Raw genomic sequence first — 19947 nt, 5'->3', positions numbered from 1 at the left:
AAAGAGGAGAGTGAAAAAGTTGGCTTAAAGCTCAACATTCAGAAAACTAAGATCATGGCATCTGGTCCCATCACTTCATGGGAAATAGATGGGAAAACAGTGGAAACAGTGTCAGACTTTTTTTGGGCTCCAAAATCACTGTCGATGGTGATTGCAGCCATGAAATTAAAAGACGCTTACTCCTTGGAAGGAAAGTTATGACCAACCTAGATAGCATATTAAAAAGCGGAGACATTACTTTGCCAACAAAGGTCCGTCTAGTCAAGGCTATGGTTTTTCCAGTGGTCACGTATGGATGTGAGAGTTGGACTATAAAGCTGAGTGCCGAAAAATTGATGCTTTTGAACTGTGGTGTTGGAGAAGACTCTTGAGAGTCCCTTGGACTGCAAGGAGATCCAACCAGTCCATCCTAAAGGAAATCAGTCCTGAATATTCAGTGGAAGGACTGATGTTGAAACTGAAACTCAATACTTTAGCCACCTCATGCGAAGAGTTGACTCACTGGAAAAGACCCTGATGCTGGGAATGATTGGGGGCAGGAGGAGAAGGGGACGACAGAGAATGAGATGGCTGGATGGCATCACCGACTCAATGGACATGAGTTTGAGTAAACTCCGGGAGTTCTTGATGGACAGGGAGGCCTGGCATGCTGCGATTCATGGGGTCGCAAAGAGTTGGACACGACTGAGCGACTGAACTGAACTGAAGCATTTCTTGGTATGTAAATTTTACTTCAAAAGAAAAAAAACCTTAAAATATTGAAATCTAGTTAATGGTATAGGACTTCCCTGGTGGTTCAATGGCTAAGAATCCACCTGCCAAGGCAGTAGACAGGGGTTCAATCCCCAGTTCAGAAAGATTCCACATGCTGCCGGGCAACTAAGTCCATGCACCACAACTACTGAGCCCTCGTTCCCTAGAGTCCATGCTTCGCAACAGGAGAAGCCACCACAATGAGAAGCCATACATTACAAATAGAGAGTAGCCCCTCCCTGCAACTAGAGAAAGACTGAGCCCAGCAACAAAGACCCAGAGCAGTCAAAAATAATACATAAAATTTTAAAAATAAAAATAGTTAATTGTATTATGCTGAAGTAGGAGGAAATATCCTGATGTCTACAACTTACTTTGAAATGCATCCAAAAAATAAGATGAATTGGTATAATAGGTATGTGATAAAACAAGTATAGTGAAATATTAATAATAGAATCTAGGTGGTGGGTCAAAAAAAAAGGAGGGGGCCACTTTGCTCATAGACTGCTGCCTCTCAGTTCAAAGGCTCACAAAACAGAGACATAATACATGACAATGTGGCTTCTCACCTAAGCACCCTAATGCAGCTGTTTTCACCAAGGGCACCAACAACCTCCATACTGCCAAATCAAATGGCCATTTCGTGGTCTTTCTTGACCTTTGTGCTGCATTTAAAACCACTGACCACCATCTCCTTCATTAAGTTTTACCTTCTCCTCAGGTATAGTGGTATACAACACTTTCTCCTGGATTTCTTCCTACCTCTCTAATCATTCCTTCTCAGCCTGAGTCTTGAATTCCTTCCCCTCTGCCTATCCTCATATAGACGTTGGTATTTCCAAGGATCTTTGTGTTGTCATTGCCCTTCTGACTCTATGTACTTTCTTCCAGATTTTATCCACAGCAATGGCTTCCTATTGGATCAAATAGTATCCCCCCAAATTTCATGTTGACCTGGAATGTATGAATGACCTTATTTGGGAAAATAGGGTATTGGTAGATGTAATCAAGTTAAGATGCAGTCATCCTGGATTAAGGTGGGTCCTAATCCAACATGACTATTGTCCTTATAAGAGGTATATTTGCACAGAGAGAGGCAGACAAAGTGGAGAATGCCATGTGAAGACAGATGCAGAGAATGGAGTGACACATCTACATGCCAAGGAATTCCAAGGATCATCAGCACCACCAGAAGCTAAAAGAAACACAGAACAGATTCTCTCTCACAGCCTCCAAAAAGAAACTAACCCTGCGGACGCCTTGATTTCAGACTTCTGGCCTCTGGAACTATGAAAGAATAAATTTCTGGAGAATTTTTTTTTTGTGGTGAAATCTATGTAAAATGAAATTTGCCATTTTAACCATTTTAATTGTACTTCAATAGCATTAATTACATTCATCATGTTGTAAAACTATCACCACTATCTATTTCTAAAACTTTTGCATCATCCCAAGCAGAAACTCTGTCTCCATTCCCCCCTGCTCAGCCCCTAATAACCTCTATTCTACTTTCTGTCTCTATGTGAATTTGCCTATTCTAGGTATCTTATACAAGTGGAATCACACAATATTGGTCCTTTTGTTCCTGGCTTATTTCACTTAGCATAATGTTTTCAAGGTTCATCCATATTGTAACATGTATCACAATTTTACTCATTTTCAAGTCTGAATACTCCATTGCATAGAAACCTATTTTATCCATTTATCTGTCAGTGGACACTTGGACTGTTTCCATCTTTCAGCTCTTATAAATACTGCTGCAATGAACACTGGTATACAAGTATATGTTTGGGTCCCTGTTTTCAGTTCTATTGGGTATACCCCTAAGAGTGGAACTGCTGGGTCACATCAAAATTCTATCTTTAACTTTTTGAGGAACTGCCATTTGTTCAAGAGGATGGGTGTGGGTAGGTGGGAAGTAGAGCAATCTGGAAAGATACAATAATTTGGCTAAGAGAAGGAACAGAACAACTGACCCAGGCCCAGATATCCCCATTTTATAACATAAGGAAAGTAAGACTCAGCATGTCATGGTCAAATGAATTGTCTGAAGTTACCCAGCTAGCAAAGCAAGTGGCAGAGCTAGAATTTTAACTGAAGCCTGAAAAATCCAAAGCCACTGCTCTATCTATCATTCTACCTTGCCTCCATGTTATATTTTTCCCAGGTCTACCATCAAGGTCCAAAGATCTGCTTTCACTCCTCCAACCTTCACCATATTCCAGCAACCCTAAACTACCTTGCCCTGAAGGGGCCATGCTTCCTCTTGCTTCTGAATCTTTACACATAAAACTGTCTGGTATGCCATGTACATCAGCTTCTTCTCCACTGCTTAATTCCCACTAACCTTTAAAAGTCAGTATTTTTTTCTTAAGAAGACTTCTCTGACAACTTCCCCCTTAACACACACACACACACACACACACACAATCTGGATTGGGGACATACCTTCTGTTTTTATATCTATCATATGAAATTTTCCATGTCGTCATATGAAACTGGTGGCTCAGACAGTAAAGAATCCGCCTGCAATGCCCGAGACCTGGGTTCGATCCCTGGGTTGGGAAGGTCTTCTGAAGAAGGGAAAGGCTACCACTCCAGTATTCTTACCTGGAGAATTCCATGGACAGAGGAGCCTGGCAGGCTACAGTCCATGGGGTTGTAAAGAGTCGGACACAACTGAGCGACTCTCTCTCTCTCACACACACACACGATTATAAGGACATGTATGTTTTTCACCACTGCATTCTAAGCAACCAGCAGAGTGAGCTGGTCCACAGGAGGTATTTGGTATATGTTCACCAAAGGCATGCAATGGTGAGATCAGGATACTCAGAAAGTTAAGCAACTTTCAGATACAGTGGGCAGTCTTTTGTCTTTCCAGGAGTTTGCAACTCTCCAAAAACTTCACTAGCACACTATAATCTGACTGACCATCTAAGACCTGAAGGTTTGAAAACCACTGCCTTCAAGACAGGATATGAAGCAGAATTCAGAGAAAGTCACTGCAACATTAACACAATTAAAATAATTTTTATAAGCAGCCTTATTTAAAAACAGCCTTGTTCTGGTAGCTGAAACCTCAGGCTACTAGAGATCTTAATGGAGGAACTTGAGCTTAGCTATAAGGCCCAGCAGAAGCTTAGATCCTGAGACATAATTGCTTCTGAATTAGCACAGGTTTTTCCAGTAGTCATGTATGCATGTGAGAGTTGGACTATAAAGAAAGCTGAGCCCCGAAGAATTGATGCTTTTGAACTGTGGTGCTGGAGAAGACTCTTGAGAGTCCCTTGGACTGCAAGGAGATCCAACCAGTCCATTCTAAAAGAAATCAGTCCTGAATATTCATTGGAAGGACTGATGATGAAGCTGAAACTCCAATACTTTGGCCACCTCATGCGAAGAGTTGACTCATTGGAAAGACCCTGATGCTGTGGGAAAGATCGAAGGCGGGAGAAGAAGGGGACAGAAGATGGGATGATTGGATAGCATCACTGACGCGATGGACATGAGTTTGAGTAGGTTCTGGGAGTTGGTGATGGGCAGGGAAGCCTGGCGTGCTGTAGTCCATGGGGTCGCAAGGGGTCAGACACGACTGAGTGACAGAACTGAACTAGCACAGGTAGCACGGAGGCACCAATCCCCAGTAAGCTCTCTCTCAGAATATTCCGCTGTGATAATCACCCAATGTATATGGGTTCTCCACTGGTGAAACTGTAACCACTGTCACTGGAGGATATTTGACCAACCAAAGTAAGCTATGGAACATCCACTTGTTCATCAAATATGTATTAAGCATTTACTGTGCTGTGCTCTGTGCTTAGTGGCTCAGTCGTGTCTGACTCTTTGCAACCCCATGGACTGTAGTCCACCAGGCTCCATGGGATTCTCCAGGCAAGAATACTGGAGTGGGTTGCCAGGTCCTCATCCAGGGGATATTCCCAACCAAGATATCGAACACAGGTCTTCTGCATTGCAGGCAGATTCTTATCACATGTCAAACGTTGTGCTAAACACTGGAGATACAGCTAAGAACATAACAGGTCTCTCTGCCTTCATGCAGCTCATGGTACAGGAGACTGACATTTATCAAAGAATCACATAAATAAGTAGCTACAAACTGTTGTAATGGCTGTGAAGGAAAAGCATAGAGGGCTATCAGAGCATATAAGAGAGGGGCTCAGGGATGAAGAACAGTGGGCCTCAAACCTTACAGAATTCTATTTTAACTGGTCAGGTTTGGTCCTTGCCAAATACACCCAAAGGATAGAGGTCATAAAGCAAAGACCTATAGGGACAAGGCAAGTAACAGAGAGGTGTGAAGCTGCTATATGAAAAGCAACACTGAAGAATATGCCCCCAAGTAAAGGAGGCAAGCTGTAATTCATCTCTGGATGGTAATTCCAACATAGGAATAAGAGCCCAGAGTTCTCAGGGCTTGGCATGGCAGCCCTGCTGCATGTTGGGACCAGGGTCCAGTATGGAAAGCCCATCATCCTGGAACACAGGGTGCAGCTGGAAAGGTGGCCGCCCCCTTACCCATCACACACAAGCTCCTGTGGAAACTGGTGTTAAACCATTCACAGATAAAAATAAATGAAAAAACAAAATAAACCATTCACAGAGGACCAGCCTCCAAGTCTGGGTTTCATACTCAGCAGAGCAGCTACCTCCCTGCAATCTATTGAAACTCAGCCCTCCAAGGGTTTGTAAAAATAAAACAAACCAAAGGGAAAATGAGAAATGAGTTTTTAAAAAATGTAGTAAACTAAGATTTAAAAATGAAAAATTTATTTTAAAAAAATAGAAAGAAAAAAAGTTTAAAAATAAAGAGTCCAGAGTTGCCAAGATCTTCTGATGGTTGAAAAACAGTTGGAAATTCTGATTTTTATGTGACTTCTCCTGATTTTCAAATAGTAACTAATGCACACTGTTTAAAACACTGGGTCGGACAAATATAATTTATCTGTGAATGTGGCTCATGCACTGCCAGTTCATGACTCCTGGTTTATCTTAGAAAGAAAAAGTACCATCAACTTTGGCTGTATCCCTTCTCCAAATGCTTTCCCCCACCCCTACCCCAAAATGAGAGCTTAGGGCTCTGAGGATAAGACCCTACACAAGCTTTTCACATTGTCCATATATGTACTCTGTTTCCCCCTATTACCTAAAACAGTTAAGGCTTTCTGTAGTATTTATTATCTGTGTCACTGGCTTGGGAATCTAGACAAGAACTGTGTGGACCAAACCAAATGGACCAAAAGAGATCCAAGGTTCTTAGTGCTCTTTCAGGTCCTCTGAACCATGTCAGAAAGAGAATATAAGGAGGCAAGAAGAGCAAGGCCTGCTTCAAAGGCAGACAGGGATCTGCCACCTTCTTTCTAACTTAAGATCTGAAAATTTTGGTTGAACTGGACAAATACCTTCTACCAGAAAAAACAGGAAGATAGCATCTCTTACATGTTAACAACATGCCATCAGAAAGCAGCTGAATCTGCTCCTAATTACTCCAGAAAAAGCAGCTAATTAATTATGCCAAAACCAAAATTATCTCTTTTTTTGACAGATAGGCTGTGCTTTGGCATCCAGATAGAGTATACCAACTAATGTTCTTCAGCAGGAAAAAGTTTCATTATTCGGGGGAGCATTTGGTGGTTAACATCCTGACTGGCCCTTCGGGATAAAGTCTAACTAAAAATGAAAAATTCTCCAGGAACAATATTAAGTTCTTTTATGGTAGAAAAGAACTTGGTACCTCCAGCCCTCGATCTTTCAGCCCAAGGTTATCTGGTTAACTACGACACTGGAGCGCAAAACTCTGGGGCTTCAAGCAAGCAATTAACCCAGAATTTGAACAAACCTAGGGTTGTTTTGGAAAAAGTCCCGAACCCTCAAGTGTGCCTTCAGTTAACCTTCAGGCCACCTCAGTGTGCAAACAGATAAGACTTTCCATTAAGACAAGAATATAAATCTGAAAACAAACCATGACCTGGGTAGTAGTTACAATGATAATTCATTAAATTGAATATTTACATTTTCTTATATATGTCTTATATTTCAGAACAAAAATGTTAAAAAACTATTATCTTGCCCACCCTAGTGGCCAAAGGATAAGATCACCAGAAGAGGGTGGATGTGAAAGCTTGCTGAACAGACCAAAAAACAAAAAACAAAACCCAAAACAAAACACTATAGCAACCATAATCCCCTACACCTAGTAAATATCTGAAGTATGGGTACTTTAGCTATTCTTGCCTGGGAAATACTATGGACAGGGGAGCCTGGCAGGCTACCGTCCATGGAGTCACAAGAGTCAGACACAACTTAGTGACTAAACAACAACAAAAAATGGGTGCTTTATATTGTTACAGGAAAAAAGAGTCTAGACTCTTCAGTTCTATTCCATTGATCTCTATGTTTATACTTATATATGTATCCTGACTACCATAGCTTTGTAGTTAGTTTTGAAATCAGGTACAATGAGTCCTCCAATTTTGTTATTTTTCAAGATCTGTCCTCTGCTTTTGACAAGTTTGATATGTCTATTATCAAGTAAAGATACAGAGTAAATAGCTGGATACGGAGTCTAGCGTTCAGAATAGGTCAGGACTAAAGACAAAAATGTGAAAATTCACAACATAAAGACAGGATTTAGGGACTTCCCTGGTAGTCCAGTGGTTGGGAGTCCACCTGTCAATGCAGGGGACACAGGTTCAATCCCTGGTCTGGGAAGATCCCACATGCCACAGAGAAACTAAGCCTGTGAGCCACAACTACTGAGCCCACATGCCACAACTACTGAAACGCCCATGCTGTAGAGTCCATGCTCCCCCAACAGAAGAGAACAAGAGAAGTCACCACAATGAGAAGTCCATACAAGGCAATGAAGAGTAGCCCCCATCTGCCACAACTAGAGGAAGCCTGTATGTGGCAATGAAGACCCACTGCACCCCAAAATGAGTTTTTTTAAAAGATAAAATTTAAAACCAAGAACCTGAATAGGATCACCAAAGAAAGGAGTATAATTTTTAAAATGGCATTCCAACATTAACAGAAAGAAGAATTCCAGCTAATTAATACAGAAAGAATGGTGAAATTAGAAAACCACCACTTTAATGAAATAACTGATTTGGATATTGATAATAATGATATTATTGATAATAATGATTAGCAATGGATGAAAGGCTGATGGGGAAGTGGGTATTCATAGGATACTGAAGTATCCCTGACATAATATTTATTCATCACAAGGGGGGAAATGCAACTTTGCAAAGAAGTGATCTGCCTATGACTACCTGAACTCACTGATCAATCATAAAATTACTAAAAGTAGAAAAATCAGACAGTGTATACTTCCTGATATGTTGCAATAAGAAGTACATGACCTCACCTATGAAGAATTCTTGACAAAAATACTGAGCCTTAAATCTTTTTGTTTTGGCTCTAGAATATTTTTTTTTAATTTTTATTGAGATATAATCAACAAACAGCATTGTATTAGTTTCAGGTGTACAACCTAATGACTTGATATTTATATGTACTGTGAAATGATCACCACAATAGGTCTAGTTACCATCTGTCACCATACATAGATTTTTTTGTGATGAGAACTTTTAAGAATTTTTAAGATTTACTCTCTTAGCAACTTTCAAACATGCACTATATATTATATGTATGTGTGTGTGTGTGTGTATATATATATATATATGTAGTTTTCCCTAGTGGCTCAGACAGTAAAGAGTCTACCTGCAATGCAGGGGACCTGGGTTCAACCCCTGGGTCAGGAAGATCCCCTGGAGAAGGGAATGGGAACCCACTCCAGTACTCTTGCCTGGAAAATCCCATGGACGGAGGAGCCTGGCGGACCCCAATCCATGAGGTCACAAAGAGTCAAGACACGACTGAGCAACTAACACACACACAAGGCTTCCCTGACAGCTCAGTTAGTAAAGAATCCACCTGCAATGCAGGAGACCCCAGTTTGATTCCTGGGTCAGGAAGATCCCCTGGAGAAGGGATAGACTATCCACTCCAGTATTCTTGGGTTCCCTTGTGGCTCAGCTGGTAAAGAATCTGCCTGCAATGTGGGAGACCTGGGTTTGATCCCCTGGAGAAGGGAAAGGCTACCCACTCCAGTCTTCTGGCCTGGAGAATTCCATGGGGTTGCAAAGAGTAGGACACGACTGCGCAACTTTCACTTTCTCATATGTATATCTATATCTATCTATCTATCTATAAAGCTATATACTATATACGTGCTTCCCTGGTGGCACTAGTGGTAAAGAACCTGCTTGCCAATGCAGGGACCAAGAAACACAGGTTCAATCCCTGGGTGGGGGAGATCCCCTGGGGAGATCCCAACCCACTTGCCTGGAAATCCCATGGACAGAGGAGCTTGGTGGACTACAGTCCATAGGGTTGCAAAGAGTCAGATACGACTGAAGTGACTTAGCAAGCATGCATGCACTCATATGCTACATATGTGACTATTAACTATAGTCACCACACTGTACATCTCATCTCAAGAATTATTTATTTTATAGCTGGAAATTTGTACCTTTTGACCTCCTTCATTCATTCCAACCATCCCTCAACTTCAGCAACCACCAGTCTGTTTTGTTATCTATGATCTTGATTTTGTTTTTATTTTAGATTCCACATTAACAGTGAGATCATACAATATTTGTCTTTCTCTTTCTGACTTATTTCACTTAGCATAATGCCTCAAGATCCATTAAGGTCCATCTCAAGGCTTTCGCAAATGGCAAGAATTCCCTCTTTTATGGCTGAATGATATCCCTCTGTGTGTATCAAATTTTATTTATCCATTCATTTATCAGTACTTTAAATTCAAATTATAGGGTATAGAAGAACAAGATAATGACACTACAGGAAATCATTAAACTAATCCAAATAATTGGCATAGAAATAAAAGTGGGGAGTGATTGTTCTACATTAAAAGAGGCTTAAGAAAATAATCTAAAAAAGAGTGGATATATGTATATGTATAACTGATTAACTTTTCTGTACACCTGAAACAAACACAACATTGTAAATAAACTATACATCAATACATTTTTTAAAAATATTAAATGTTATCTTAAAAAAAGAGGTTTACAAACTATAACCAAATGGAGCTTGTGGACCTTTTTCAAACCCTGATTCAAACAAACCAATTATTAAAAGATTTAAGACCATTTGGTAAATGCAAATATGGACTGTGTATTAGCTAACATCAAAGAATTAATTTTGTTAGGTGTGATATAGTACAGTAGTTTTGTAAGAATATATTCTTCTTTAGAGACACATACTGAAATATTTAAGGATGAAATACCATGGTGCCTGAGAATTTACTTTAAAGTACATTGGAAGAAAAAGCCACCGAGAATATGAGGTGGACTCAGCAGAATCTAAGCAGCAGCAACCAGTGAAGTAGGAAAAAAGTCAGGAGATTGAGGGGCCCCAGTGGCCAAATGGATCTAGCATTTTGTGGAGAACTGCTCTACTCTGTCAAGTACTACTGGTAGGCAAAGGAAGAGGAGGATTATGAACTGACCATTAGATTTAGCTATATGAAAGTCACTGGTGACCTTGACAAAAGCAATGGGAGTAGAATGAAACAGAAGAAATAGTAGAAATTAAATAGAAATTAAATAGCAGAAGAAAGTGGGTGACACAGAGAAAGAGAACAGATGGGTGACAGCAAGAGAGAGTGGACAACATAGAGGACAAGCAAGTGGGTCACAAAAAGAGAGAGTGACACAGTGAGTGACATGGGAGAGAGGGTGGATCATAGATAAATAGAGGTCAGATAACTCTGTCAGTCATCATTTATTGCATCTCAGTTCCAAATGCACCCCTCAATACCTGCTCTATGATGACAGAATTCCTTTAAGCATCTCTCCTCTACAGCCAGCATGATGCTAAGATTTCTCAGTAAAGGATGCCTGAGGCACACTGAAGGAGGATGGGGCTCTCCTGAAGTTGCCAGTTGCTGCTGCACAGTGGATGAGCAGAGTGACACACGGCCACTCACCCAGAATACACAGTCCTTCATCAACCCTGAAGTCTCTACCTGGCCTGGCAGTAACCTTCTTGCACCCCTCTCTCCATGGAAACAAGCCACCTCAGTGGCTGCCTGTGTCCTGAGCCCCACCCGTTCTGTGCTCCTACACCATGGGTTTTGGAGTTTGGAATTAGCAGATGCAAGCTATTACATATAGAATGGATAAACAAGGTATATAGCACAGGGAACCATATTCAATATCCTGTGATAAACCATAATGGAAAAGAATATGAAAAAGTATATCTGAAACTATAACAACATGATGTTGTAAATCAACAATACTTGAATTAAAAAAAGTTTTTAAATCCTAAAGAATATATATATGTATAAATCAATCACTTTCCTGTATATCAGAAATTAACACATTGTAAATCGATTATACTTTAATAAAAAATAATCTAAAAAAAAAGAATGGCTAAGATGGTAAATTGTATGTTGTATTTTACAACAATTTTTAAAAACATTTAAATGTTCATTCCCCCATCCTTAGCCACCTGGTGAATGAACATTCCTTTCTCAACACCAAAGTCTCCTCTTGTGAGCCCTTCCCTCAGCCCACCGACCCTTGTAGTTGACCATTCCCTTTTGTAGTACACCTTGTACATTATACCTCTTACACATTTATCAAGCAATATACCAATTGTGGTTTACCTATCTCTTTCCACCACTAGAGTATAAGCAATTTAGGGGCAGGGACAGTGTTTTACTCCTCTGTATCCCCTAGGCCTGGAGCTTGGTAGACTGGAAAGACCCAAGAAAAGCTTTTTTTGTGGGGGAGTATGTTAGAATTAATGTATATGTTTGTATATTAACGCACAACATGCACAAAAATCGTTGAAAAAATAAAAAGGGAAAATATTTTTACTACATATATTGTGAATTTTATATCTTTAATATGTTACTATATTTCAAAATTTTTTTTAACTATTTCCAAACAGAAAGGTGAGTCCTCAACCCTGACTGAAAACGATACGTTAAATTATAAAAGCAAAATAGAATAAAGGAAAATATTTAAATTTAGTAAGAACAATACCATAATGTGTCACCACTTTTTACGTATTGAAAGAAAATGGATTTCAAAATAGTAATTTTGGAAAGCTGAAAACCCGAGAAAGCCTGGATCGATTGAAGTTCTGGCTCTTCAATCGAGTTCATTAGGGAGAGTTATTTGACCCGGCATCGGGGGCTCCCCAGGGTTTAGAAATCTGCAGATATTCCCACTCCCTCCTCGGAGGACAAGGGCGCGCGTCTTCTAAGGCTCCACCTCAGCACTTTGGGCCCCTGGAGGAGTCCAAGGGGCCTTCATCCCCACTCCCGGCCAGGGCCGGTGAACCAGACCCGCCCATCGTCCCAGACATACCTCAGGTAACTGGCAGCCTGCTCCGGGCTTAAGGCCCCAGCTTCCGCGAAACCTCGGGACGCCTCCATGACGCCTCAGAAAATTTCCTGTATCTCGGCGGGGATTGAATTTCCCTCGTTACTGCCCTGCGCATGCGCCATGCGAATGGAGGCGGGGCCAGGCCAACCGTCGACGTCCCGGCGGCCAATCCGCTGTATCACGCTCTGGCGCCACCGCCTGAGCCCCGCCCGTGAAGGTCGCGCGCCTGCGCAAACGCGGGCTGGGGGGCGGGGGGTGTAGAGGCGGTCGCCAGCGCAGCGGCGCGGGCTGGATTGCGTCTTTTTGTCTCTTGCATTTCAATCCAGTCCAAATCATGCTGCGGCAGATTCGTGTGTGTGTGTGTGTGTGTGTTTGCAGCAGATTCGTGTGTGTGTGTGAGATATCCTTGTGAGTGGGGTAGACTGTCTCAAAGGATCACAGTCGTTTTATTTTTTTTTCCCTGATCCTTGAATTTATTTACTTTTTTTTTTTTATTAGTTGGAGGCTAATTACTTCACAACATTTCAGTGGATTTTGTCATACATTGACATGAATCAGCCATGGAGTTACATGTATTCCCCATCCCGATCCCCCCTCCCACCTCCCTCTCCACCGGATTCCTCTGGGTCTTCCCAGTGCACCAGGCCCGGAGTACTTGTCTCATGCATCCCACCTGGGCTGGTGATCTAGAACATTACAGCATACTAACACATATATATGGAATTTAGAAAGATGGTAATGATAACCCTATATGCAAAACAGAAAAAGAGACACAGAAGTACAGAACAGACTTTTGAACTCTGTGGGAGAAGGTGAGGGTGGGATGTTTCGAAAGAACAGCATGTATATTATCTATAGTGAAACAGGATCTCAGTCGTTTTAATGGCCCCTAGACAGCTCCTCCATGGCATCCCCAAATATCCTCCTTTCCCTGCTGGGCGATGTGAGCGTGCTTTAAATTCAAACACCCTAGGAGGCATAGACCTCCTTGTAGGGTAAGGCAGTTAGAGAAGGTGAGGTTCAGAAAAAGAACAACCGACACTTTACAGGAACAGATCACCTTTAATGAGGCCAGAAGGGGCAGCCGTCAGATTAGTGAGCTGCTGTGCTTATCCAAGAAAAGAGTAAGTATATATAGGCATGTATGTGGAAAGTTACTGTCTTAAGGAGGCCTGTTCTTCTCCAAGGTTGTTCGGAGTAGTTATCCCTTAAACAGCCGGAGCAAGGAATTTTGGAGATCGACCAGAGGCTGGACCGGTTGGGAGTTGGGTGTAATCAAACTTAATGTCCATTTTTTCCTTCGGGTGAGAGAGTTCTTTATTTTGCATAGAATGTTGGGGAGGACCTGGAGGGGAGTTTTAACTCCAGGCTATTTTGAGCCATGTAACTTTCCTTCACTGGTGATTTAAATTTACCGGGAAGAGGCGTCTTGAAGAATCAAGCCAAAAGTCTCATTTAAGAAATAAGCAGTGGGACTTCTCTGGTGGTCCAGTGGCTAAGACTGTGCTTCCAATGCAGAGGATTCAGTTTCAAACCCTGGTCAGGGAATAAGATCCCACATGCTGCAATTAAGACCTCATGCAGCCAAATAAATAAATAAATAATTTTAAAAAGAAAAGAAGTAGTGCTGTGGTGTATTGTTGTTGCTGTTCAATCACTAAGTCGTGTCCAACCCTTTGTAACCCCATGGACTGCAGCACCCCAGGCTTCCTTGTCCTTCACCATCCCTTGGAGTTTACTCAAACTCATGTTCACTTAGCCGGTGATGCCATCCAACTATCTCACCCTCTATCGCTCCCTTTTCCTCCTGCTGTCTATCTTTCCCAACATCAGGGTCTTTCCCAATGAGTTGGCTTATCACGTCAGGTGGCCAAAGTATTGTAGCTTCAGCTTCAGCGTCAGTCCTTCCAATGAAGAATATTCAGGGATGGTTTCCTTTGGATTGACTAGTTTGATCTCCTTGCTGTCCAAGGGACTCTCAAGAGTCTTCTCCAACACCACAGTCTGAAAGCATCGATTCTTTACCACTCAGTTTTCTTTCTGGTCCAACTCTCACATCCATACATGACTACTGGAAAATGCATAGCTTTGACTAGACGGACCTTTGTTGGCAATGTCTCTGCTTTTTAATATGCTGTCTAAGTTGGTCATAGCTTTTCTTTCAAGGAGCAAGTATCTTTTAATGTCATGGCTGCAGTCACCATCTGCAGTGATTTTGGAGCCCAAGAAAATAAAATCTGTCACTGTTTCCACGTTTTCCCCATCTATTAACCATGAAGTGATGGGACCAGACGCCATAATCTTAGTTTTTTGAATGTTGAATTTTAAGCCAACTTTTTCACTCTCCTCTTTCACTTTCATCAAGAAGCTTTTTAGTTCCTCTTCACTTTCTACCATAAGGGTGGTGTCATCTGCATATCTGAGGTTATTGATATTTCTCCCGGCAATCTTGATTCCAACTTGTGCTTCTTCCAGCCCAGCGTTTCTCATGATGTACTCTGCATATAAGTTAAATAAGCAGGGTGACAATATACAGCCTTGACGTACTCCTTTTCCTATTTGGAACAAGTCTTCTGTTCCATGTCCAGTTCTACCTGTTGCTTCTTGACCTGCATACAGATTTCTCAGGAGGCAGGTCAGATGGTCTGGTATTCCCATCTCTTTCAGAATGTTCCACAGTTGGTTGTGATCCACACAGTCAAAGGCTTTGGTGTAGTCAATAAAGCAAAATAAATTTTTTTTCTGGAACTGTCTTGCTTTTTCAATGATTCAGCGGATGTTGGCAATTTGATCTTTGGTTCCTCTGCCTTTTCTAAATCCAGCTTAAACATCTAGAATATCTACTGTATGTGTAATATGTACTGTGCATATAAGTTAAATAAGCAGGGTGACAATATACAGCCTTGACATACTCTTTTCCCAATTTTGAACCAGTCCATTATTCCATGTCCCATTCTAACTGTTGCTTCTTGACCTGCATACAGGCTTCTCAGGAGGCAGGTAACATGGGTCTGGTATTACCATCTCTTAAAGAATTTCCCACAGTTTGTTGTGATCCACACAGTCAAAGGCTTTAGCATAATCAATGAAGCAGATGTTTTTCTGGAGTTCTCTGGCTTTTTCTATGATCCAACGGATGCTGGCAATTTGATCTCTGGTTCCTCTGCCTTTTCTAAATCCAGCTTGAACATCTGGAAGTTCATGGTTCACGTACTGTTGAAGCCTAGCTTAAAGAATTTTGAGCATTACCTTGCTAGCATGTGAAATGAGCACAATTGTACAATAGTTTGAACATTCTTTGACATTGTCTTTCTTTGGGATTGGAATGAAAACTGACCTTTTCCAGTCCTGTGGCAACAGCTGAGTTTTAAAAAAATTGCTGGCATATTGAGTGCAGCACTTTAACAGCATCATCTTTTAGGATTTGAAATAGCTCAGCTGGCATTTCATCACCTCCACTAGCTTTGTTCATAGTGATGCTTCCTAACGCCCCCTTGACTTCACATTCCAGTATGTCTGCCTCTAGGTGAGTGACCACACCACTGTGATTATCCAGATCATTACGACCTTTTCTGTATGGTTCTTCTGTGTATTCTTGCCATCTCTTAATCTCTTCTGCTTCTGTTAGATCCTTGCCATTTGTTATTTATGGTGCCCATCTTTTCATGAAATGTTCCTTTGGTATTTCCAAGTTTCTTGAAGAGAATCTAGTCTTTCCCATTCCATCGTTCTCCTCTGTTTCTTAGCATTGTTCACTTAAGAAGGCTTTCTTATCTCTCATGGCTATTCTCTGGAACTCTGCATTCAGTTGGATATATCTTTCCCTTTCTTCCTTTCCTTTTGCTTCTCTTCCATTTTTAGCTATTTTTAAGGCCTCTTCAGACAACCGCTTTGCCTTCTTGCATTTCTTTTTGTTTCAGATGGTTTTGGTCACCACCTCCCATACAAGGTTATGAACCTCCGTCCATAGTTCTTCAGGCACTCTTGTCTACCAGATCTAATCTCTTGAATCTAATCATCACCTCCACTGTATAATCATAAGGGATTTGATTTAGGCCATACCTGAATGGTCTAGTGGTTTCCCCTACTTTCTTCAATTTAAGTTTGAATTTTGCAATAAGGAGCTCATGATCTGAGCCACAGTCAGCTCCAGGTCTTGTTGTTGCTGACTGTATACAGCTTCTCCATATATGGCTGCAAAGAGTATAATCAATCTGATTTCAGTATTGACCATTTGGTGATGTCAATGTGCAGAGTCATCTCTTGTGTTGTTGGAAGAGTGTTTGCTATGACCAGTGTGTTCTCTCGGCAAAACTTTGTTAGCCTTTCACCGATCCATTTTGTACTCCAAGGCCAAACTTTCTTGTTACTCCAGGTATCAGTGGTGTATGTTCACCACCATTTCTTTGGAAGCTCCAACGTAAATGCAGTCATATTTTCAAAAGCAGACCTTAGGGCTTCAGGTAACGCGGTTACTGAGTTTCAGGTGGCTTCCTTGTGTGATACTAAATAGTTTTGTGAGCCAACAAAAATTGTTCTTGTTCGTATAGTGGTAAGAACATGACATTATGATTCCTCAAGGAACTAATTAACAGCATTTGAAAACTCACCTATTGCCCCTGTCACATGCCTACCACATGTCCAGAGGATTTTAAACTTTTTATAAATTTTATAGGTCATTCAGAGTTAAAAAGGAAACTGAGAGAAGATGGTCTGCTCTCCTGGTTTATATGACTTTAAATCATATATTTATATACTTTAGGCCCTCTGTTATGAGGGCTTTTCCCCATTTTTTCGGATGTGAAAATTGAGGTTCAGAGAAAAAAAAATGACTTGGCTCAAGGTTCCAAAGTTAGGAAATGGGAGAGCCAGAATTCCATACCAGGTCAATATGGACACAAATCTGTGCTCATTCACTGTGTCACACTGCCTATTGCTGGAAAGAAGAGGTGATTGGTGGAAAATGAGTTTGCAAGGATAGTTAGAAGCCAGGTTATGAAGGAGTTTGTTTATGCTGTTGAAGTATTTGAATCACTTCTTTTCCTGGAGCCATGTTTGTATTGGGATTGGGAGTCGGGGTGGGGCGGGTAAAGCGTATAGGTGCCCTGGGTTCCCAGAAGATGTGTGGTGAGAAGAAGGGCTGGTGGAGAGAATGCCATAGGAAAGAAAAGAGAGATGGGAGCACAAAAATCTTTATCTCAAGTCTGAGGAAAGCCATCTCTAGTTGTGGAAACTCAAGATAAAGCAAAGCAGAACCCTGACTGCTGCCTTAGGCAGCTGCCCCTATGTTGGCTTTAGAGAAATGCTAAAAGGAATGCCCTCAGGAACTGCGCTGCTCCCTCTCTGTTTCCCAGTGACAGTGATATCTTCCCCTGATGTTAGATGAAAGGACTAACCCTCCTGCTTGCCTGCCTTTAGGTTATTGGATTTTTCTCAGTGCCATTTTCAGACAACCACAAGACTCCTCTTTAAACCCACTAAGTCCTCCAGCTCTCCTTCCCTTTCACTCAGTCCTACAGTAGCCACTTCCTTTGGGCTGTTCTCAGTGTCTTCTGGGGTCCCAGTTCCCATTCCAGAGTGCCAATAACCCAGGAAGCTTGCCACCCAGGACTCCTAGTCCTCCTATCACAGGCCAAAAATAAGAGAGAGGTTGGGGAGGATTTAGAGTGGATAAATGGAGAGAATGAAAGAGGATAAAAATAAGAGTTACTACTATATTCCATTTATATGTCAGGTCCTGTTCAAAGCACTTATATTAACTCTCGTGGCTGTTCCTCATTTCACATCTACCCCTAAAGCAAGGGATTGAATTCTCTCAGCTTCTCTCAAGGGAATGGAGTTTTTTAAACCTTCCCTAATTATTGTTCATTTTTAAAGTGTGATGATGGTATTGTATGTTTCAAAGCCCTTATCTGCTAGAAATACATAATGGAGTATTCTCAGATATAATGATATGACACCTGGGATTTACATTAAAATATTTGGTAGAGAAAAAAATGAGAGATGGATGAACATAGATTGGCAAAATGTTGATAATTGTTGAAGCTTGTCACAGAGGTTCATTATCCTCTTCTCTCTACTTTTCTGTGTGTTTGAAATTTTCCATAATAAAAAAAGACCCTTTGCTTTCTAGTCTGCAAATTACACTGAGTCACCCATACTCACAGACCAGAAATAAGATAATGAGACCTTGTGGGAGAGTTCAGAATAGGTAAAGGGAGAAATGGATGAGGCAGAATAAGAACAATAGCTATTACTAATGGAGCACTTGAGTGTCAGGCCCTGTTCTATGCGCTTAATACACCTATATTAAGTTTAATATAGGTGTATTTAATCCTATATTTGGAGAAGGCAATGGAACCCCACTCTAGTACTCTTGCCTGGAAAATCCCATGGATGGAGGAGCCTGGTAGGCTGCAGTCCATGGGGTCACTAAGAGTTGGACAGGACTGAGCAACTTCACTTTCACTTTTCACTTTCATGCATTGGAGAAGGAAATGGCAACCCATTCCAGTGTTCTTGCCTGGAGAATCCAGGGATGGGGGAGCCTGGTGGGCTGCCGTCTATGGGGTCGTACAGAGTCAGACATGACTGAAGCGACTTAGCAGCAGCAGCAATCCTATATTAATCGTCACAACAACCTTGTTAGGTAGTGTGTACTATTGTTAAAGTCACTGTATATTGATAGATAAGGAAACTGAGGCACAAGGAAGATTTAATGAGTTACACAAGTTTGTATAGCTTGTGAGTGGTAAAGTTGAGTTCTAAACCCAGGCAGCCTGGCTTTTGACTTTTTACTCTTAAACATAATGCTAGTTAGGTGTTAAACATGATGCAAGAAGCTGATAGGTGAAGCGAAGGGATCATTCATTTCTTATTCATTTATTTAATAAATATGTGTTAAGTCTTTACAAGATTGCCAGTCAAGGATCTGTTTGCTGGGGTACAGTGGTGAGCAAAACAGACAGGTTCTTATCAGGAATTTAAAGTTTGATGTGGGCCTGGGGGTGGGGGTAGGTAGACTTGAAACAATGATCACATAAGCCTGTGGAAAATTACAAACCATGACGAGGTTTGTAGGCAGGAAAATTCCAGGGACTTCTGAGAGCATCTGATGAGGTACCTGACCCAGTCTGGAAGGCCTGGGAAAGGTTTCTCTGAGAAAGTAGTATTTGAGAAGAGAGTTAAGGATAAAGAGGAGTTAATTTTAAACAAAAGGGGGGGGGGGAAGGGAAGAGCATTTCAGGCAGAGGGAAGAGCATGACTAAAACCCTGTGACAGGAGAAAGCTTGATGCATGGGAAGAAGTGAAAAAGCTAAGGTGGTTGGAGCAAAGCCAGGAACGCCAGAGTTGGAATGGTTTCTGGAGTCCAGTGCAATGTCACAGGTGAGGGAACTGCCACTGGAAAGAAGGAAGTGATTGTCAAAGGCTACAACCTGAATCATTGGCAGAAATGGGATTCAAACCTAAGTTCCTTAACTCCCAGCCAAGTGGTCTTTCCAGCACAAGCCTTGGCTTCCCTGCATATGAAGAGGAGAAAAGCCAACTGGGTGCCAGCAAAATGCTGCACTTGGGGACTGAGAATAGGAGAGGGTATTTTTAGAGATAGATATAAACAAACAAGTGAAGTTTTCTTGGGCAAGGAGGTCAAGAGTGGGCTTGGGGCAGAAAAAAAGAAGAAAGTGATTTGGAAACAGGAAAAATTTAATTAGTGATTCCCAGATACCTAATTAGGCTTTTTGCCCCTATT

At 41.4% G+C, this 19947-nt stretch overlaps 1 protein-coding gene across 1 annotated transcript in view; it reads right to left on the bottom strand.

The window, feature by feature from the left end:
- ERCC6L (ERCC excision repair 6 like, spindle assembly checkpoint helicase) overlaps nucleotides 1-12306 on the bottom strand; it is a 26009-nt gene extending 13703 nt beyond the window's left edge. The window contains exon 1 of the mRNA XM_043459175.1: nucleotides 12180-12306. Coding sequence (XP_043315110.1) covers nucleotides 12180-12247 — 68 coding nt within the window. The 5' untranslated portion in view covers nucleotides 12248-12306. The remainder of the gene's footprint in view (nucleotides 1-12179) is intronic.
- Between the last annotated feature and the right edge of the window lie 7641 nt (nucleotides 12307-19947).

This window comes from Cervus canadensis, chromosome X (assembly GCF_019320065.1).
Source record: "Cervus canadensis isolate Bull #8, Minnesota chromosome X, ASM1932006v1, whole genome shotgun sequence".
Taxonomy (NCBI): Eukaryota; Metazoa; Chordata; class Mammalia; order Artiodactyla; family Cervidae; genus Cervus; species Cervus canadensis.
Note: the sequence above shows the minus strand (reverse complement) of the source record. Positions and strands in the feature narration are given on the sequence as shown.